We start from the raw sequence: 22,769 nt of genomic DNA, 5'->3' as shown, positions 1-22,769 counted from the left end.
TTTGTTTATTGATTGAATTGAGTTAAACCTGAGAAATACAAAAAACTTGTGATCTCTATCAAAGGATGTGTTAAACTTAAAAGCAATTGTGGATGTTGATTTGAAATAATGTCTGTTGAAAGTCATTTTTGGGTCTGTTTATTTCATGCTTTTACTTATTTTTTGTTTTGTATTTCCTAAATTTTAGATGCACGCATATGTAAGTATGAATTTCATCCATGTACACATAAGATTTTAAGTGGAGTTAAAATCAGAAGTCTTGTCTGTATTTTTTTTATGTTTCAGCCTTGACCACTTTTCAACTTCTGGAGTAAATTGAAGTTGTGTATTTAATGGTGAAGGTGGATAAGTAAGATGCTTTTTAATGTAAAAGCTTAGCGTAGACTGATACTATCATGATTAGGTGCATTCTAACATTCCACTGAAATTGTGGCCATAATCAAAACTACTTTCAAACAGTGTTTGATTACTCTTGGATTTATTTTTATTTTTGTCTTCCCATATCATTAATTCAAAACTATTTTCTATTCCTGTGGTATTTCCTGATCACATAAAATACCAGTGATATGTAACAGAAAACACTAAAGAATCCACTTGAAACTCATAAATGAAGAGGTTATTGGCTATTTCTAAACTTTTTTGTTGTTGTTATCATTAATCTACAGTTACATGCAGAGCATTATGTTTACTAGGCTCCCTCCTTCACCAAGTCCCCCCAATAATCCCCATTACATTCACTGTCCATCAGTGTAGTAAGATGCTGTAGAATCACTACATGTCTTCTCTGTGTTGTACAGCCCTCCCCATGCCCCCCCCCCACATTATACATGCTAATCGTAATGCCCCCTTTCTTTTTCCCTGCCCTTATCCGTCCCTTCCTACTCATCCTCCCCAGACCCTTTCCCTTTGGTAACTGTTAGTCCATTCTTGGATTCTGTAATTCTGCCATTTTGTTCCTTCAGTTTTTCTTTGTTCTTATACTCCACATATGAGTGAAATCATTTGGTATTTGTCTTTCTCTTCCTGGCTAATTTAACTGAGCATAATACCCTCTAGCTCCATCCATGTTGTTGCAAATGGTAGGATTTGTTTTCTTCTTATGGCTGAATAATATTCCATTGTGTATATGTACCACATCTTCTTTATCCATTCATCTACTGTTGGACACATAGGTTGTTTCCATTTCTTGGCTATTGTAAATAGTGCTGCGATAAACATAGGGGTGCATCTATCTTTTTCAAACTGGGCTGCTGCATTCTTAGGGCAGATTCCTAGAAGTGGAATTCCTGGGTCAAATGGTATTTCTATTTTGAGCTTTTTGAGAAACCTCCATATTGCTTTCCACAATAGTTGAACTAATTTACATTCCCACCAGCAGTGTAGGAGGGTTCCCCTTTCTCCACAACCTCGCCAATATTTGTTGTTATTTGTCTTTTGGATGGTGGTGATCCTTACCAGTGTGAGGTGATATCTCATTGTGGTTTCAATTTGCATTTCTCTGATGACTAGTGATGTGCAGCATCTTTTCATGTGTCAGTTGGCCACTTAGATTTCTTCTTTGGAGACCTATCTGTTCAGCTCCTCTGCCCATTTTTTAATTGGATTATTTGCTTTTTGTTTGTTGAGGCACATGAGCTCTTTATGTATTTTGGATGTCAACCCTTTATCGGATCTGTCATTTACGAATATATTCTCCCAAACTGTAGGGTACCTTTTCATTCTATTGGTGGTGTCCTTTGCTGTACAGAAGCTTTTCAGCTTGATATAGTCCCACTTGTTCATTTTTGCTTTTGTTTCCCTTGCCCAGGGAGATATGTTCAGGAAGTAGTCGCTCGTGTTTGTATCTAAGAGATTTTTGCCTCTGTTTTTTCTAAGAGTTTTATGGTTTCATGACTTATGTTCAGGTCTTTGATCCATTTTGAATTTACTTTTGTGTATGGGGTTAGACAGTGATCCAGTTTCATTCTCTTATATGTAGCTGTCCAGTTTTGCCAGCACCATCTGTTGAAGTGACTGTCATTTCCCCATTGTATGTCTATGGCTCCTGTATCGTATATTAATTGACCATATATGTTTGGGTTAATGTCTGGAGTCTCTATTCTGTTCCACTGGTCTGTGGCTCTGTTCTTGTGCCAGTACCAAATTGTCTTGTTTACTGTGGCTTTGTAGTAGGGCTTGAAGTTGGGGAGCGAGATCCCCCCACTTTATTCTTCATTCGCAGGATTGCTTTAACTGTTCAGGGTCTTTGGTGTTTCCATATGAATTTTACAACTATTTGTTCCAGGTCGTTGAAGAATGCTATTGGTAATTTGATAGGCATTGCATCAAATCTGTATATCGCTTTGGGCAGGATGGCCATTTTGATTATATTAATTCTTCCTAGCCAAGAGCATGCAATGAGTTTCCATTTGTTAGTGTCCTCTTTAATTTCTCTTAAGAGTGTCTTATAATGTTCAGGGTATAGGTCTTTCACTTCCTTGGTTAAGTTTATTTCTAGGTATTTTATTCTTTTTGATGCAATTGTGAATGAAATTGTTTTCCTGATTTCCCTTCCTATTGGTTCATTGTTAGTGTATAGGAAAGTCACAGATTTCTGTGTGTTAATTTTGTATCTGGCAACTTTGCTGAATTCTGATATTAGTTCTAGTAGTTTTGTAGTCGAGTCTTTAGGGTTTTTTATGTACAATATCATGTCATCTGCAAATAGTGACAGTTTAACTTCTTTACCAATCTGGTTTCATGTTTTTCTTTGTTTTGTTTAATTGCCATGGCTAGGACCTCCAGTACTATGTTGAATAACAGTGGGAAGAGTGGGAATCCCTGTCTTGTACCTGATCTCAGAGGAAAAGCTTGCAGCTTCTCGCCGTTCAGTATGATGTTGTCTGTGGGTTTATCCCATTTTGTTGAGAGTTTTTATCATGAATGGATGTTGAATTTTGTCAAATGCTTTTTCAGCATCTATGGAGATGATCCTATAGTTTTTGTTCTTCTTTTTATTTATGTGGTGGATGATGTTGATGAATTTTTGAATGTTGTACTATTCTTGCATCCCTGGGATGAATCCCACTTGTTCGTGCTGTATGATCCTTTTGATGTATTTTTGAATTCGGTTTACTAATATTTTGTTCCGTATTTTTGCATCTACGTTCATCAGGGATATTGGTCTGCAATTTTCTTTATTGGTGGGGTCTTTGCCTGGTTTTGGTATTAGGGTGATGTTGACTTCATAGAATGAGTTTGGGAGTATTCCCTCCTCTTCTATTTTTGGGAAACTTTAAGGAGAATGGGTATTATATCTTCTCTGTATGTCTAATAAAATTCCGAGGTAAATCCATCAGCTCCAGGAGTTTTGTTCTTGGGTAGTTTTTTGATTACTGATTCAATTTCTTTGCTGGTAATTGGTTTCTTTAGATTTTCTGTTTCTTCCTTGGGCAGTCTTGGAAGGTTGTATTTTCCTAGGAAGTTGTCCATTTCATCTAGGTTTTCCAGCTTGTTAGCATATAGGTTTTCATTGTATTCTCTAATAATTCTTTGTATTCCTGTGGGGTCCGTCATGATTTTTCCTTTCTCATTTCTGATTCTGTTATTGTGTGTTGATTCACTTTTTCTCTTAATAAGTCTGGCTAGAGGCTTATCTATTTTATTTTCCAAAAAAACCAGCTCTTGGTTTCACTGATTTTTTCCTGTTGTATTCTTCTCAATTTTATTTATTTCTTCTCTGATCTTTATTATGTCCCTCCTTCTTCTGACTTTAGGTCTCATTTGTTCTTTTTCCAATTCCGATTATTGTGATATTAGACTATTCATTTGGGGTTGTTCTTCCTTCTTTAAATATGCCTGGATTGCTATATACTTTCCTCTTAAGACTGCTTTCGCTGCGTCCCACAGAAGTTGGTGCTTTGTGTTGTTGTTGTCATTTGTTTCCATATATTACTTCATCTCTAATTTAATTTGGTCATTGATCCATTGATAATATAGGATCATGTTGTTAAGCCTCCATGTGTTTCTGTGCCTTTTTACTTTCTTTGTACAATTTATTTCTAGTTTTATACCTTTGTGGTCTGAAAAGTTGGTTGGTAGGATTTCAATATTTTGGAATTTACTGAGGCTCTTTTTGTAGCCTAGTATGTGGTCTATTCTGGAGAATGTTCATGTGCACTTGAGAAGAATATGTATCCTGTTGCTTTTGGGTGTAGAGTTCTGTAGATATCTATTAGGTCCATCTGTTCTAGTGTATTGTTCAGTGTCTCTGTGTCCTTACTTATTTTCTGTCTGGTGGATCTGTCCTTTGGAGTGAATGGTGTGTTGAACTCTCCTAAAATGAATGCATTGCAGTCTATTTCCTCCTTTAATTCTGTTAGTATTTCTTTCACATATGTTGGTGCTCCTGTATTGGGTGCATATATATTTATAGTGGTTATATCCTTTTGTTGGACTGAGCCCTTTATCATTATGTAATGTCCTTCTTTATCTCTTGTTACTTTCTTTGTTTTGAAGTCTGTTTTGTCTGATACTAGTACTGCAACACCTGCTTTTTTCTCCCTATTATTTTCATGAAATATCTTTTTCCATCCCTTGACTTTTAGTCTGTGCATGTCTTTGGGTTTGAGGTGAGTCTCTTGTAAGCAGCATATAGATGGGTCTTGCTTTTTTATCCATTCAGTGACTCTATGTCTTTTGATTGGTGCATTCAGTCCATTTACATTTAGGGTGATTTTGAAAATATGTACTTATTGCCATTGCAGGCTTTAGATTTGTGGTTACCAAAGTTTCAAGTTAGCTTCTTTAGTATTTTTCTGTCTAACTTAACTCGCATATTGAGCTATTATAAACACTGTCTGATGATTCTTTATTTCTCTCCCTTCTTATTTCTCCTCTTCCATTCTTTATATGTTGGATGTTTTATTCTGTGCTCTTTTGTGTTTCCTTTGACTGCTTTTGTGGGTAGTTGATTTTATTTTTTGCCTTTAGTTAGTATTTGGTTGGTCTGCTTTTTTTGCTTTGATTTGATTTTCTCTGGTGACATCTATTTAGCCTTCGGAGTGCTCCCGTCCAGAGCAGTTCCTCTAAAATACCCTGTAAGTGTGGTTTGTGGGAGGCAAATTGCCTCAACTTTTGCTTGTCTGGGAATTGTTTAATCCCTCCTTCATATTTAAGTGATAATGGTGCTGGATATAGTATTCTTGGTTCAAGGCCCTTCTGTCTCATTGCATTAAATATATCATGCCATTCTCTTCTGGCCTGTAAGGTTTCTGTTGAGAAGTCTGATGATAGCCTGATGGATTATCCTTTATAGGTCATCTTTTTCCTCTCTCTAGCTGCCTTTAAAATTCTGTCCTTGTCCTTGAGCTTTGCCATTTTAATTATTATTTGTCTTGGTGTTGTCTTCATTGGGTCCCTTCTGTTGGGGGTTCTGTGGTCTAAGTGACTATTTCCTCCCCCAGTTTGGGGAAGTTTTCAGCAATTATTTCTTCAAATACACTCTCTGTCCCTTTTTCTCTTCTTCTGGTACCCCTATAATGCATATATTGTTCATTTTCGATTGGTCACACCGTTCTCTTAATATTGTTTCAATCCCCAGATCTTTTTATCTATCTCTGCATCAGCTTCTATGCATTCCTGTTCTCTGGTTTCTAATCCATCAGTGGCCTCCTGCATCTCATCCATTCTGCTTTTAAATCCTTCCAGAGATTGTTTTATTTCTTATTCTCCCTCCTTAGCTCTTGCATATTTCTCTGCAAGTCCATCAGTGTGGTTATGACCTTAGTTTTAAATTCTTTTTCAGGAAGATTGGATAGGTCTATCTCCCCAGATTCCTTTTCAGAGGCGACTGTCTGTGTTAATCTGGTCTGTATCAAATTCTTCTGCCTTTTCATGGTGATAGAGAGAGTCATGGGTAGTTGGCATGTGTCAGCTGGGAGAACATCCCTTCTTACTAGTATGTGGCCTTTCTCTCCTGGGAGAACAGCGACCTCTAGTGGCTTGTGCTGGGCAGTTGCGTGCAGAGGGTTTTCTGATTCTTGTCCGGCCACTGTGAAGGAAGCTCCGCACAGGGTTTCTATGGTGGGGCACGCCGGAGCACGAATGGGCGGGAGGCTGTTTATCGCCGTGAAGGGCCTCGGAGCTGCACTGCCGCCCAGGGGGCTTGGGCGCCCAGTGTTCCCCGGGATTCCCAGCTGCTAGGCTAAGTGTCCCAGGATGTTTTAGTCCAGCTGTGGGGTCCCTGTCCCTTTAAGACTTTCAAAAAGCACTCGCTTTTCTTTGTCCCAGGTGCGACGGCGGCAGGGACCCGCTTGCAAGTTTTACTGTCCCGTATCCCTAGTATCCTGCACCCCACACACTGTGTGTCTGCGCCCCAGTGCGGATGACTAGGACTGGGTGTTTAGCAGTCCTGGGCTCCCTCTCCCTCCCTGCTCTGACTCCTCTCCTCCCACCGGGAGCTGGGGTATGGGGTGCTCGGGTCCCACTGAGCTGCAGCTTGTATCTTATCCCCTTCGTGAGGCGCTGTGTTCTCACAGGTGTAGATGTAGTCTGGCTGTTGTCCTGTGTCTTCTGGTCTCTCTTTTCGGCGTAGTTGTATTTGTTGTATTTTCAAAAATATATATGTTTTTCGGAGGAGATTTCCGCTTCTCTACTCACACCGCCATCTTGGCTCCTCCCACCTATTTCTAAACTTTTTTATGGTACATGGCAATAAATTTCTACTACCTATCATCAGTGACGAATTTACAATAGTTTTGAATTCTCTAATGTTCTATTTTTGGGGTCAAAAGAACTATATCCTTTAAATAATAAGATGTGCTCTAGAATTCTAGAAAATGTTCACCAGTTGTCAGGGGAAGATGTTTGAAGCATTCTTAAAGTTTAAGTCATTTGTTGAAAGGAATCTTTTTATCATTGCTATTTTTTGCTCTTTGTTTAACTTGAATATAGCATAATCTGATTTTAGTATTAACGCTACATTTTGTTTTTGCATGCTGACAACATCAGTAAAAGTAATTTTTACCAGAAGACTTACAGAATAAGGTGGCAGTGATTAGTAATTGTCATAATGTTGTTTATAGTCAAAGGTCCCCACACTGTCTTAACTTTACTTGCTTTGTGCTTCCCACTTCTATAAATTGAAGGCTTTCCAGCACAGGAAAGAATAAAACAAGAGCATGATGAGTTATATTTAAACCTAGGGCTTATAAGTTCAAATTTCATCATACAGAATTATAGCTCTGCATAACGTACCCATAAAACTACATGTTCCATTTATGAAAATAGGATTATGTTAATTAAAATGGGCATTTGAGTCATTTAGTACTTTCTTTAACCTTTAGGATAGATTTTTTTCAGTGAAAGTTACCCGCTCATCACATATCTTTATTTAACAGAAAAACACTCATCACAGACAATACCTAAACATCTCTTGAAAGCATTATTGAGCAACAAATACAGTGGAAAAAATTAGAGTTCTGTGATCTGAGAGAACAAGCCCAGGGCTGCTTTTCTCTTATGGTCATGTGTTCAATTCCAAAAAAATATGCTGAGCTTCTAAGTGGAGCTTTCAACACTCTCACAGGGGCCCACAATGTGGGATACTGATACAAACAAAAAACAAAACAAAAAAAACCTTCTAACCTTTGGATTGGGATGTTAACATAATCCTAAGCCTCAATTTGTTTTCAGTTTTTCATATAAGAAACATAAAAAGCAATCAGGGACATGAGGAGGCAAAGCCATATGACAAAATCGAGGGAAAAAAACAATAGAAGGCAGCCCATAAGGGATCCAGATAATAGGATTATCAGACAGGTTTAAGAAACTGTTTTAGCACAGCTGAAGAGATGAAAGCAGACTGCAAGATATATCAGAGAAAATCATTCAGACTTATGAAATAAAAAAATGTAAGAGATCTATAATATTTGATGAGAAGGACCTGTAACTAATATCCCAGAAAGAAGAGGAAAGATATGAGGTGGAAGAAATACAACTACGAATTTTCTAAAATGGAGAAAAAATATTAATCTACAAGTTCAAGACTGTTACAAATCCCAAGCAGGATAAAGAAACCATTAAAAGATATATACAGAAATCATGGTCAAATTAGAAACAGTCCAAATGTCCATCAACAGTAGAGTAGATAAGTGGTATTAGCCACACAATGAATGGAACACTCAAGAACAGTGAAAAAGAATGAACTGCATGCAGTGTGAATGAACCTTACACACAGGATGTTGGATTAAGGAAAGTAGGGACAAAAAAGTACATGTGATACCATCTATGGGAAGTTCAAAATAAGACAAAACTAATCTTTGATGTCAGAATAGGAATGGCTTGTGGGAAAAGAGGGAAGTTAATAGGAAAAGAGTAAGGCTTCTGGGATGTTGGAAATATTCTGTGTATCTAGGTGGTGGTTGTACAAATACATTCATTTTAGAAAATTGAGCACTGTACTTAAGATATAAACTTTATGTGTATATGTTATTCTTTCATTTAACAATAAAAAAAAAACCTGAGTCTTTGAAAGAACTTTCCACTAGCAGATGAACACTAAAGAAATACTAAAAAGTTGTTTATGCAGAAGAGTTTAGATGCAGGAAGAAATGCAGAACACCTAAAAGTCAGAGGGTCTAACTAATACTTACTTTGACTTTTGGGCAAATAACCTAACTTCTAGGCCTTAACTTTCTTTGTGTATAATGAGGGATTTGGACTAAATCTACTAGGCCTCTTCTCTTAAAATTTATTCTGGGGATATAGCATGGAAGAATTCTGTTGAGACGTTTTAAGTTTAACCTTGGAGACACTAATACTTAAAAATTTGATGCAATTAGAAACTTTGGAATTAGGAGAGATTAAATTGTTGCAGTATAAACAAAGGGAACATTTGCCTTATGTATGCACCAAAGTTAAAGTGAAAAAATTTCAGAATCTGATTATTTTCTTAAGCAATATAGTTGCTGTCTCACTTTCCATATATGCCCCCTTTAAGGATGGATAAGTCCACAAAATTAAGAATCCCTGTGTTTTTGTGCAAGTTTATTTTTTTTTCTGTATTAATGGTAATCTTGTGGTTTGCTGTTTTTTATTTCTGCTTATTAAATCTAGTTTGTTATCCAGATGATTGGCAGACATTTGATCCCAGAATGCAACTGTGTTTGTTCTATAAATGAATGTGTAATTTTTGCTTTCTAAAGGAATACGTAGGAAAATTTAGCAATAAGGAGTACTTGGTGATAAAAAACTTATATATACGCCATATTCACCAGCATATCGTCCTGCTGAATGGAAGAATTCCTTTTGTTGCTTGTTCTGTTGTTTTTGCCTGTAAGATAAAATTATCTTGAAGTAGGACAAAGAAAATTATAAGCAATGGGTGAGAATTTAGAAATAAAAATAGAGTTGTTACTGTTGGTAGTATGGTGAGAGGTCTTTGGAGCTATGACAGAAGGAGCCATAGGCCTCTTAGCTAATGACAGAAGCTATTTTTGAAGAGAGGACAGAATAATTCATTACTCCAGGGCATTGTTTCTCAAAGCCTCACCATCACCAAAGAGCATTTAGAAAAGCAGGACCTCAGGCCCGCTCTCCATAGCTACTGATTTAGAATCTTTTTAAACAAGATTCCCAACTGATCTCGTGTGTTAAAGTTTGAGAAACACTCTTACCTGTATGTAATATTGTACTATTTTGAAGCTAACAGCAGTTTATGATGGAGGAGTCCCTATGTGAAGTGGGAAGGCCAAGTCTTTCCTGAGTAATCCACCACTTAATATTAATGCCTATGGAATAATATTTTAGAAGTCTGGGAAGAAATTGTGGAAAGAATTGCTTTAAAATGTTACATCTAAATTCTATGTATTTCATAACATTTTGGAGGGAAGAGTACTGATACATAATACTTGAAATACATAAAATAGATGTGGATTGATTGTTTAAAGAGATCAGTAGATAGAAACATATGATAGAGCAAAAGTAGAATAGTGTAGGATCTAGTTGGTAGGCATATAGATGTTCACCATAAAATCTTTGAACTTTTCTATATGCTTTAAACTTATCATAATGTTGGGCAAGGAGCTGTTAGGAAAATGAATATCATATACCAGACTGTATAGTTACCTTTGTATTTGCTTTAGTTTAAAACATATTAATACTTACCTCTTAGAGAAGAAAAAATGGCTCATATTTTTTGCAAGTTCCCAGTGTACCAAACATAATGCTTTACAATATGCATTACCTCATTTAGTCTTCATAACATTCTGATGAGTTAGGTATCACTGCCAATTTATAGCTGAGAAAACCAAGACACAGTTTAATATACTTACCCAATCTAGTAAACGCTGAAGATACATTTTGAACCTGGGGAGTCTGACTTAAGAGATAATTGCTATCGTATAGCACAATTCCAGGGCCACCATTTACATTTTTGGCACAATACAAAGTGAATAGTTGCCCTGGAGTTGTGCAACAAGGCTGCCTGGCCTTAACCAGTTGGCTTATGTGGCGCTTTACTGTTCTCTTTAACTTGTGCAAAATGAAAATTTTAAATATTTTTCTGATGTGAATTTTGAAATGTTCCATGACTGTGTGTGTGTTTTTTTTTTTTTAAGATTCTTGGATCTCCCAGTCAGCATCATTTCCCCGTAATCAGAAACAGCCAAGGGTGGATTCTTTATCACCAGTGGCCTCCCTTCCTAAACAGATTTTCCAGCCTTCGGTCCAACAACAACTTATTAAACCAGCTAAAATCACCTGTGCATACTGCAAAAAAACTTTACAGAAGGGACAGACAGCTTATCAACGAAAAGGATCAGCTTACCTTTTTTGTTCTACCACCTGCCTTTCTTCCTTCTCTCCTAAGCGTACTCCAAAGAAACGCAATGTGATATGTAAAAAGTAAGCTGTACCTTTCAACATGGCTCCATATACTTGGATACTAGAAGTATAAATCTATGTTCTGAATCTAATGGAACAGTTGCATAGATTCATGGGTAGAATTGCTGCAGGGGTGTCTTTAAGTTTATTGAGCTTGCGTTATCGTGGAGTATGTCAGAGCTCTGGGCTCATTTGTACTATACTTAACTCGTGGCAGGGAGGTGAATGTAGATCTGCAAATAAATCTGCCCTCTCCCAGCTACTTCCCTTGCCTCAGCCCCTTCCCCATCTTCTACCAAATTACTACTTGAATGCTTCTAAAAGTCGTAAGAACATATGGCAAGTTTCTTAAGCTATACAATATTTTTATCTCCAAATCTTCTCATATTATTTAGGAACTCTTGACAATGAAACTAAAGAGTAGATTTATGCTATATAAATCTACTCTTTAATCCAAAATTTATAGTTGATTCCTAGGGTTAAATCACCAGAAAATGAAAAATGTCCATTTTTGTTCATATATTTATTTGACTTTTGGTAAAATGGAATGTTCTTAAATTTTGTCTATCCCTTGTGTTTCAGAGATACATCTACAAAAAAGGCTGCTATTATTCCTCAAGTGGAGTCAAGCGAACCCTTCCAAGAATTTTATAGTACATCTTTGTCTCCCTATGAAGTCAACCAGAACCTTAGAAAAAGAGTTAATAAATCAAGATGTATAATCTGTAGTAAACTAACAGAGGTCTGGATTTTTTCTTATTATCTAGGTTAACAGGGACAGTTTTAACTTTTAAGTGCTGTTATATGCTCTACATAATGCACATGTTCTGAATCTACATAATGAACTTAAAAGGAAGAATAATGGTATGTTAGAACTATCTTATAAACAAATAGCCATTTGCATACTGTGGAAAGTATACGTTTCCATCAAATCTGATGTACACATAAACAAATAATCATCTCATGCTGAATTTTGTTCTTACTAGCCATTATTTAACACTAAATAAAAGTGTAGGTTCAAGACATGAAGGAAGCAACTGATCCTGGCACAAGAACATATAGAATAAGTGGGATGAAAGTAAATTGGTAACGTCACGTTTCTTAAGTGTTATTGCCATCTTTCCAGTTACTGAAAGCAGCAACAAGCATATAGGCAGTTCTCACTTTAATACATCATTGGTTACAGAACTTGGTGTTGGTTACTCCAGGGCCTTACAAATCCAGGACACGATTTTATCTGTTACCACAGAGCAGAACAAAGCAAGAACCACTTTACTTATGTATACACAGACACCATCCTGAATATGGGTAATACTGATTCCCTAATCCCCTCCCACAGATTTTCTAGGACACTGAAATTTTATGGTACTTCAAATTTCCAATCCATTTCTTTTAGCAGGTCAAATCAAAATCTTTTAAAAAAGTTCATTTTCTGTACTTAAGTGAACTTAAGGGGAAATTCTTACTGATTTTATTGTGTTTTGTTCTGTGAATCATTTTTTCTCATTTGTAAAATCATTCTTTGATTTTACAAAGAAATCAAAGGTTAAAGTGAAAGAATAATGAATAATGAAATGTGCTTTTTAGTCTTTTCTCTGAATGTTTCTCCACTGAGAAATTACTAAAGGTTATTTCTGTGCTAATCTACCTCCTCTATTTAATAAATTCTGGCTTTTCTTTCAGATTCGCCATGAAGTCAGCATTAATAATGTAATACATAAACTGTGCAGTAACCAGTGCTTTAATAAATACAGATTTGCCAATGGTCTAATAATGAATTGCTGTGAACAGTGCGGAGAGTACTTGCCCAGTAAAAGTGCTGAAAACAATGTCCTGATCATTGAAGGTCCACAGATGAGATTTTGCTGCCAAGGTTGTGTTAATGAATATAAACAGGTAATTATTTTTAATGAGTTTTAAATGATCAAGTACACAGCTTCTCCATTTGTTTACATTAACCAGATTTATCTTAGAATCTCAGTTCATTTTTCTCAGTCTGTCACTGAGCTGCCCCATCTGAAATAAATACTAAAATCGATTGTTGTAAGTTTGTTTTATGCTCGGTGTTAGTTAGCAGGTGTTACTACTAACTTTTTCTCTACTTTGCACTCCCACAGACAACTTGATAGTTCTCATTGCTCCACTTTCTCACCAACATTTGGTATTATCTTTTTGATTTAAGCTATTCAAGTGGATATGAAATAATTATCTGACTGTGGTTTTAATTTGAATTTGCCTGATACCTAATAATTCCCTTTGCATCACTCACATGTCTGTTTTGTAAATGGTCTATTCAAGTTGTCAGCTCTTTTTAAAAATGGGAATATCTTCTTATCATTGAGTTGTAGGAATTTTTTATATAATCCATACACATATCTTGTGTGAAATAAATGGTGTTTGGAAAATTTTCTTCTGGGTAGTGTTTTCATTTTCTTTGTTTTTTAATTACCAAATGTACATAACAGTGATTCAACAGTGCCCCTCCCCCACACACCACCTTTCCCCTTGGTAATCATTACTCACTTAACAGTATCTATGAGACTAATGCTGTTTTATTCCTTATTTTCCTTTGTTTTTATATTCTACAAATAAGCAAAACCATATGGTATTGGTTTTTATTTGCATTTCCCTGATAATTAGTGATGTGGAGCATCTTTTCATGTGCCTGTTGTCCATCTGAATTTCTTCTTTGGAGAAGTATCTATTCAGATCCTCCACCCATGTTTTAATTAGGTTATTTGCTTTTTGGTTGTTGACGCATGTGAGTTCTTTATATATTTTCAATGTTAACCCCTTGTCAGATAATGTTGTTTACAAATATATTCTCCCATACTGTAGGATGCCTTTTTCTACTGATGATGTGCTTTGCTGTACAGAAGCTTTGTAGCGTGATGTAGTCCCATTTGTTCATATTTGCATTTGTTTCCCTTGCCCAAGGAGATGCATTCAGGAAAAAGTTGTTCATGTTTATATTCAGGAGATTTTTGCCTATGTTTTCTTCTAAGCCTATGTTTCTATGCTTTCATGACTTATATACAGGTCTTTCATCCATTTCAAGTTTACTTTTATATATGCAGATAGACAATAATCCAGTTTCATTCTCTTGCATGTAGCTGTCCAGTTTTGCCAACACCAGTTGTTAAGGAGGCTGTCATTTCCCCATTGTATGTCCATGGCTCATTTATCAAATCTTAATTGACCATATATGTTTGGGTTAATGTCTGGAGTCTCTATTCTGTTCCACTGGTCTGTGGCTCTGTTCTTGTGCCAATACCAAATTGTCTTGATTACTGTGGCTTTCTAGTAGAGCTTGAAGTCAGGGAGCGTAATACCCCCAGCTTTATTCTTCCTTCTCAGGATTGATTTGGCTATTGGGGGTCTTTTGTAGTACCATCTGAATTTTAGAACTATTTGCTCTAGTTCATTGAAGAATGCTGTTGGTGTTTTGATAGGGATTTCATTGAATCTGTAAATTGCTTTAGGCAGGATGGCCATTTTGACAATATTAATTCTTCCTTTCCATGAGCACGGGATGTGTTTCCATTTATTGGTATCTTCTTTAATTTCTGTCAGGAGTGTCTTGTAGTTTTAAGGGTATAACTAGGTCTTTCACTTCCTTGGTTAGGTTTATTTTTTAGGTATTTTATTCCTTTTGATGCAATTATGAATGGAATTATTTTCCTAATTTCTCTTTCTGCTAGTTCATCATTAATGTATAAGAATACAAAAGATTTCTGTGTATTTATTTTGTATTCTGCAACTTTGCTGAATTCAAATATTAGATCTAGTAGTTTTAGAGTGGATTCTTTAAGGTTTTTTATGTACAATGTCATATCATCTGCAAACAGTGACAGTTTAACTTCTTCCTTACCAATCTGGACACCTTTTATTTCTGTGTGTTGTCTGATTGCCGTGGCTAGGACCTCCAGAACTATGTTGTATAAAAGTGGGAAGAACGGGCATCCTTGTCTTGTTCCCAATCTTAGAGGAAAAGCTTTCAGCTTCTCACTGTTAAATATGATGTTGGCTGTGGGATTGTCATATATGGCCTTTATTATGTTGAGGTACTGGCCCTGTATACCCATTTTGTTGAGATTTTTTATCATGGATGAATGTTGAATTTTGTTGAATACTTTTTTAGCATCTGTGGAGGTGATCAGGTAATTTTTGTCCTTCCTTTTGTTGATGTGGTGGATTATGTTGATGGATATTCAAATATTGTACCATCCTTGCACCCCGGGAATAAATCCTAATTGATCATGATGGGTGATCTTTTCCATGTATTTTTTAATTCAGTTTGCTGAGATTTTGTTGAATATTTTTGCATCTGTGTTCATCAGGGATACTGGTGTGTAATTTTCTTTTTTTGTGGTGTCTTTGCCTGGTTTTTGTATTAGGGTGATGCTGGCCTCATAGAATGAATTCGAAGTATTCCCTCCTCTTCTACTTTTTGGAAAACTTTAAGGAGGATGGACATTAGGTTTTCTCTAAATGTTTGATAAAATTCAGAAGTGAAGCTATCTGATCCAGGAGTTTTGTTCTTAGGTAGTTTTTTTATTACCAATTCAATTTATTGCAGGTAATTTATCTGTTCAGATTTTCTTTCTTCCTCCATCAGCCTTGCAAGGTTGTATTTTTCTAGAAAGTTATACATTTCTTATCAGTTATCCTGTTTGTTAGCATTTAATTTTTCATAGTATTCTCTAATAATACTTTCTATTTCTGTGGTGTCTGCTGATTTTTCCTTTCTCATTTCTGATTCTGTTTATGTGTGTACACTCTCTTTTTCTCTTGATAAGTCTTGCTAGGGGTTTATCTGTTTTGTTTGTTTTCTCAAAGAACCAGCTCCTGCTCTCATTGATTCCGTCTATTGTTTTATTCTTCTCAATTTTATTTATTTCTGCCCTAATCTTTCTTATGTCTCTCCTACTGACTTTGGGCCTCATTTGTTCTTCTTTTTCTAGTTTCGTTCATTGTGAATTTAGACTGTTCATATGGGATTGTTCTTCTTTTCTATGCTAGGCCTGTATTGCAGTGTACTTCCCTCTTACAATGGCCTTCGCTGAATCCCACAGATATTGGAATATTGAGTTATTATTTTCATTTGTCTCCATATATTGCTTGATCTCTTATTTATTTATTTATTTATTTATTTATTTATTTATTTATTTATTGTTATCATTAATCTACAATTACATGAAGAACATTATGTTTACTAGGCTCTCCCCTTCACCAAGTTCCCCCAACAAACCCCATTACAGTCACTGTCCATCAGCATAGTAAGATGTTGTAGAATCACTACTTGTCTTCCCTGTGTTGCACAGCCCTCCCCTTTCCCCCACCCACTACATTCTACATGCTAATCATAATACCCCCTTTCTTCTTCCCCACCCTTATCCCTCCCTACCCTCCCATTCTCCCCAGTCTCTTTCCCTTTGGTAACTGTTAGTCCCTTCTTGGGTTCTGTGATTCTGGTGCTGTTTTGTTCCTTCAGTTTTCCTTTGTTCTTATACTCCACAGAGTGAAATCATTTGGTATTTGTCTTTCTCCACTTGGCTTATTTCACTGAGCATAATACCCTCTAGCTCCATCCATGTTGTTGCAAATGGTAGGATTTGTTTTCTTCTTATGGCTGAATAATATTCCATTGTGTATAAATACCACATCTTCTTTATCCATTCATCTACTGATGGAGACTTAGGTTGCTTCCATTTTTTGGCTATTGTAAATAGTGCTGCGATAAACAGGGGTGCATCTGTCTTTTTCAAACTAGAGTGCTGCATTCTTAGGGTAAATTCCTAGAAGAGGAATTCCTGGGTCAAATGGTATTTCTATTTTGAGGAACCTCCATACTGCTTTCCACAATGGTTGAACTAATTTACATTCCCACCAGCAGTGTAGGAGGGTTCCCTTTTCTCCACAACCTCGCCAACATTTGTTGTTGATTGTCTTTTGTATGGTAGCCATCCTTACTGGTGTGAGGTGATATCTCATTGTGGTTTTAATTTGCATTTCTCTGATAACTAGCGATGTGGAGCATCTTTTCATGTGTCTGTTGGCCATCTGAATTTCTTCTTTGGAGACCTGTCTGTTCAGCTCCTCTGCCCATTTTTTAATTGGATTATTTGCTTTTTGTTTGTTGAGGTGTATGAGCTCTTTATATATTCTGGACGTCAAGCCTTTATCGGATCTGTCATTTACGAATATATTCTCCCATACTGTAGGGTACCTTTTTGTTCTATTGATGTGTCCTTTGCTGTACAAAAGCTTTTCAGCTTGATATAGTCCCACTTGTTCATTTTTGTTTTTGTTTTCCTTGGCCAGGGAGATATGTTCATGAAGAAGTTGCTCATGTTTATGTCCAAGAGATTTTTGCCTATGTTTTTTTCTAAGAGTTTTATGGTTTCATGACTTACATTCAGGTCTTTGATCCATTTTGAATTTACTTTTGTGTATGGGGTTAGACAGTGATCCAGTTTCATTCTCTTACATGTAGCTGTCCAGTGCCAGCACCGTCTGTTGAAGAGACTGTCATTTCCCCATTGTATGTCCATAGCTCTTTTATTGAATATTAATTAACCATATATGGGTTAATGTCTAGAGTCTCTAATGTGTTCCACTAGTCTGTGGCTCTGTTCTTGTGCCAGTACCAAATTGTCTTGATTACTGTGGCTTTGTAGTAGAGCTTGAAGTTGGGGAGTGAGATCCCCCCACTTTATTCTTCTTTCTCAGGTTTGCTTTGGCTATTCGGGGTCTTTGGTGGTTCCATATGAATTTTTGAACCATTTGTTCCAGTTCGTTGAGGAATGTTGCTGGTAATTTGATAGGGATTGCATCAAATCTGTATATTGCTTAGGGCAGGATGGCCATTTTGACTATATTAGTTCTTCTTAGCCAAGAGCATGCTATGAGTTTCCATTTGTTAGTGTCCTCTTTAATTTCTCTTAAGAGTGTCTTATAGTTTTTAGGGTATAGGTCTTTCACTTCTTTGGTTAGGTTTATTCCTAGGTATTTTATTATTTTTGATGCAATTGTGAATGATCTATGTTTTTATTTGGTCATTGATCCAGTGGTTATTTAGGAGCATGTTGTGAAGCCTCCATGTGTTTGTGGGCTCCTTCATTTTCTTTGCGTAATTTATTTCTAGTTTCATGCCTTTGTGGTATGGGAAGCTAGTTGGTACAATTTCAATCCTGAATTTACTGAGGTTCTTTTTGTGGCCTAGTATATGATCTAGTCTGAAAAATGTCCCATATGCACTTGAGAAGAATGTGTATCCTGCTGCTTTTGGGTGGATTGTTCTGAAGATGTCTGTTAGGTCCATCTTTTCTAATGTGTTGTTCAGTGCTTCTTTGTCCTTACTTATTTTCTGTCTGGTTGATCTGTCCTTTGGAATGAGTAGTGTGTTGAAGTCTCCTCTAATGAATGCATTGCATTCTATTTCCTCCTTTAATTCTGTTAGTATTTGATTCACATTAGGTGCTGCTCCTGTGTTGGATGCATACATATTTATAATGGTTATATCCTCTACTTGAACTGATCCCCTTATTGTTATGTAATGTCCTTCTTTGTCTCTTGTGACTTTCTTTGTTTTAAAGTCTGTCTTGTCTGATACCAGTACTTCAACTCCTGCTTTTTTTCTCCTTCTTAGTTGCATGAAATATCTTTTCCATCCCTTCACTTTTAGTCTGTGTATGTCTTTGAATTTCAAGTGAGTCTCTTGTAGGCAGCATATAGACCATTCTTGTTTTTTATCCATTCAGTGGCTCTCTTGTCTTTTGATTGGTGCATTCAGACCATTTATATTTAGGTTGATGGTTGATAGGTATGTACTTACTGCCATTGCAAGCTGTAGATTCGTAGTTACCACAGGTTCAAGGTTAACTTTCTTACTATCTAGGAGTCTAACTTAACTCACTTAGTATGCTCTTACTTAGTATGCTCTTACAAACACAGTCTAAAGTTTCTTTTTTTTCTCCTCCTTTTTCTTCCTCCTCCATTCTTTATATATTAGGTATGATATTCTGTCCTCTTTGTCTATCTTTTGACTGCCTGTGGGTAGTTGATTTGATTTTGCTTCTGCTTAGTAATTAATTGTTCTACTTTACTGTGTTTTTATTTCCTCTTATGACAGCTGTTTACCCTTAGGTAAGCACTTCCATCTATAGCAGTCCCTCTAAAATATACTGTAGAGACTATTTGTAGGAGGTAAATACTCTCGGCTTTTGCTTATCTGGAAATTGTTTAACCCTCCTTCAAATTTAAATGATATTTTTGGTTTGGGTAGAGTATTTTTAGTCTAATGATAGGCCTGATGGGTTTTCCTTTGTATGTGATCTTTTTTCTCTCTCTGGTTGCTTTTAGTAGTCCTTATCCTTGATCTTTGCCATTTTAGTTATGTCTTGGTGTTGTTTTCCTTGGGTCTCTTGTGTTGGGAGATCTGTCCACCTCCATGGCCTGCGAGACTGTCTCCTTCCCCAGATTGGGGATGTTTTCAGCCATTACTTCCTCAAAGACCCTTCTATCCCTTTTCTTCTGGTACCCCTATAAAGTGAATATTTTTCCATTTAGATTGGTCACACAGTTCTCTCAATATTCTTTCATTCCTAGAGATCCTTTTTTCTCTCTGTGCCTCAGCTTCTTTGTATTCCTCTTCTCTAATTTCTATTCCATTTATCTCCTCTATTTCATCTAATCTGCTTTTAAATCCCTCCATTGTATGTTTCATTTTAGATATTGTATTCCTTATAGATTGAATCTCAGTCCTGAATTTGTTCCTGAGTTCTTGAATATTTTTCTGTACCTCCATGAGCATGTTTATGATTTTTGTTTTGAAATCTCTTTCAGGAAGATTGAAGAGTTCTGTTTCACTTTGTGCTTTTTCTGGTGATCGTGAGATTTTAGTTTGAACCAGGTTCCTTTGACATTTCATATTTGTGTGTGGTGCCCTCTAGTGCCCAGAAGGTCTACTCCCTGTAGCTTCTCCACCCTGGAGTGATGTCAGGGATCTCAGGGGAGAGCCGCCGGTTCCCTGTTCCATGAGGTCTGTTTTTTTTATGAAGGTGTATGCAGTCTGGCGCACCCTTCTTTCCTGCTGCTCTTTCACGATTAGTTGTAATAACTGTATTTTCCTAGTGTATGTGGTTTTGGGAGGAGGTCTCTGTCTGACCTCTCACACTGCCATCTTTAGTCTCGGGATGCAAACCAGGAACATTCTTACCCATTTCATTAGCTAAGGATTTAAGAAGTTAGCTTAGGGAAAAATGACTTAAGTGCAAGGATTATTGAACAGTAAAGGATAACAGTAGATATCCATAGTTGATTTTTAGGTTTTTGTATGGAAGACTTCCTTTAATATTCCCTTTATTATTTTCTTTGTATATACTGTATGTCATATTTAACAAAGCTTTTATATATGGCTTATAAGAAGGAACAATGAACAGTTAAAAAATAGGCAGAAAGTCTTATCATAGGGTATCTTCTCAAAAGAATACATGGTGAAATAACTTAGTGAACTTCTGATTTGGTTAAAAAGCTACTATGTCAGGTCTTAATATTTTACAAGTTTTTTTTTATGTTTGATTTACCTAGATCTACTTAGACCATGAGTTTTCGCCATGTTAAGGCAATGAGCTCATGATCTTGACACATATAATGCTTATTCTCTGAAGAACACAAGACTTAGCCATAAATGATCAATTTTTTACTGCTAAATGAATACCAGAAGAGGTAAAAATGAGAAAATATGGAAAGTCAATAGGTAGCATCCATATATCCAGACTTTCTTGAGTAACTATAATGCCTGCCCCTCTGGAAGAAAAAGTGTGTCCATTTTACCATGCATATATCAGTAATGCAAAATAGCTCTTAAACAGTTGGCAAATACAGGAATGATATTTCTGTATAATATGCAGTTTTATAAATGTGCTTACCCAACCCCACTCCCAACCACATTCTTGGGATTTTTAAGTAATTAGTGACAGGCCTTCTGTGGATGAAGTGCAGGTTCCTATGGCCAGAAATCTCAACTAGTCCTAATTGGCTGGCTCAGTACATATGTGTGGGCAGTACATCATTATTAACTCTATGTAAAGAGCTTTGCACAGTGCTCAGGGCTGCAGGGCTGCAGGAGAGCAGAGACAAGACTGGAGTGGTGGCAGTGCTGAGGACAGAGACAGATGGCTGCAGGGGTAGAGAGGCCCAGAGGCAGAGAACAGCTTGCTGCATGCAGACTCGCTCTGAGTGAATGGGATTCTAGTGATTGACCTGCCACTGTGGGAATAAAGTTAGGTAGAAACGCTTTCACCCTGAGAATGTTCCATTGTCATTTCTTTGGTTTCATTGAACACTTAGTGAACTTGTCTGGGGCTGAAACCCTTTGGCAAGACACCTTCTCACAATAGGAAGTGTTAGTTATATATAAAGACCTTAAGGAGAAACTGAAATTTTGTAGTTAGTGGTTTATCTCAGAATAGACAAAATGTAAAGACTGAATCTTGATCTTACCTGATGACCTAACCACGGGCAATTTTGTCTCCATGGGGACATTTAATAATGTCTGTAGATATTTGATAATCATACCTTGGGTTGGGGTATGCTAGAATGTAGTAGGTAGGGGCCAGGGATGCTGATAAAGATGCAGTGCACAAGACAACCCCTCACAACAAAGAATTATCTAAACCAAGATGTCAATAGTGCCGATGTTGAGAAATCCTAAAACAAAAGTAGGTGTCTGGATCATGAGTGTGTATGATAAGCATAGTGAGACTGAGAACTAAATTTTCATCTTCATTGAGAAGCTGACTGGTAATGCCTAAAACTAGAAGAAAAAAGTCAGTAAATAGCAACACAAACATTACTTTGATGTTAGGAAATAAATACCAAAAGAATCAGCTAAAACTGTTACAAGTGCTTAACTTCTGGAAAGGAGAAATGAGTGGAGGTGGTAGGGGGCTATTTGTTTTAATCATTTGATGCTTTATACTAAATACATACCCAATTTTGATTAAATAAAGTCTTTAAAATACACTAAAGATACTCAAGTTCAGAGAACGTGTCTTACCCAAAGTCACACAACTAGGTTTGACCTCACATCTGAAGCTGTAATTAGTATGCTCCACTGCCTATGATATAAATATTTCATTATACATATGCGGTATCTCTCCTAATAAGCTGTAAGTTCGTGTGGCCAGGATCTCTGCCTGCTTCAATTTTATAATCTCCAGAATAACTAGTCTTCTATATGGGGTGACCCAGCCATCTAGCCCTCCCATTGTGAGAGTGAATTGAGATGCTGTTAATACAGTGCTCTCCATCTTGCTCTTTCCAATGATTCTCCCCTCTTTTTAAGAGTCTTTAGGGAATTAGTGCCTACCACACTTGCCTTTTACTTGGCTTCTATTTTCATCCAGGTCATTAGTAAAACTAGTGGTTGTGGAAAGAAGGTAGTATGGCTCAAAAGTATTTTTGAACTTCATTTTCAAAGAATCTCAAGCAAATGTCCCTGGAGAGAGCCGGAATGACATAAATGGGAAAAGGCAAGCAATTTAACCTGGAAACCTAGAGTATAAGGCAGAAAATCCCTGAGCCTTTGTACAGAGGAGTAGCTGGATCAACCACTTTTGTCTTTTTATCATCAGTTCTTTGCTATTAGACTATATTCAGTACTTGTCAAATAATTAGGAGTATCCTTTTTTGAGTGTATGCCAATAACAACAGCTGACATAGTTTAGTGTGTTGTCAGATACGGGTATTTTCACATTTAATTATCTAAACAATCTCCCTAATTAGGTGCAATTTGTGTCATTGCCAGGAAGCTGAAACTTAGATGCTTAAGTAATTTAACCTAGGTCATACAGTTGGGAAATCGCCCATCTATTATAACTTAACAACTTGACTACCTATGC

General features: G+C 36.6%; 1 protein-coding gene across 8 annotated transcripts in view; it reads left to right on the top strand.

Annotated features, from left to right (window-relative positions):
* ZMYM5 (zinc finger MYM-type containing 5) overlaps window positions 1–22,769 on the top strand; it is a 48,181-nt gene that overhangs the window by 22,219 nt on the left and 3,193 nt on the right. For 7 of the 8 annotated variants that reach the window (XM_037017186.2, XM_037017182.2, XM_073223557.1 and 4 more), the window contains 3 exons: window positions 10,599–10,884; window positions 11,446–11,605; window positions 12,547–12,759. In XM_037017186.2, the coding sequence (XP_036873081.1) occupies window positions 10,599–10,884; window positions 11,446–11,605; window positions 12,547–12,759 (659 nt within the window). Of the gene's footprint in view, window positions 1–10,598; window positions 10,885–11,445; window positions 11,606–12,546; window positions 12,760–22,769 lie in introns of those variants that run through there. The other variant, XR_012125849.1, reaches the window with a different exon arrangement.

The sequence above is a fragment of the Manis javanica genome, chromosome 1 (genome assembly GCF_040802235.1).
Source record: "Manis javanica isolate MJ-LG chromosome 1, MJ_LKY, whole genome shotgun sequence".
NCBI lineage: Eukaryota > Metazoa > Chordata > Mammalia > Pholidota > Manidae > Manis > Manis javanica.
Note: the sequence above shows the minus strand (reverse complement) of the source record. Positions and strands in the feature narration are given on the sequence as shown.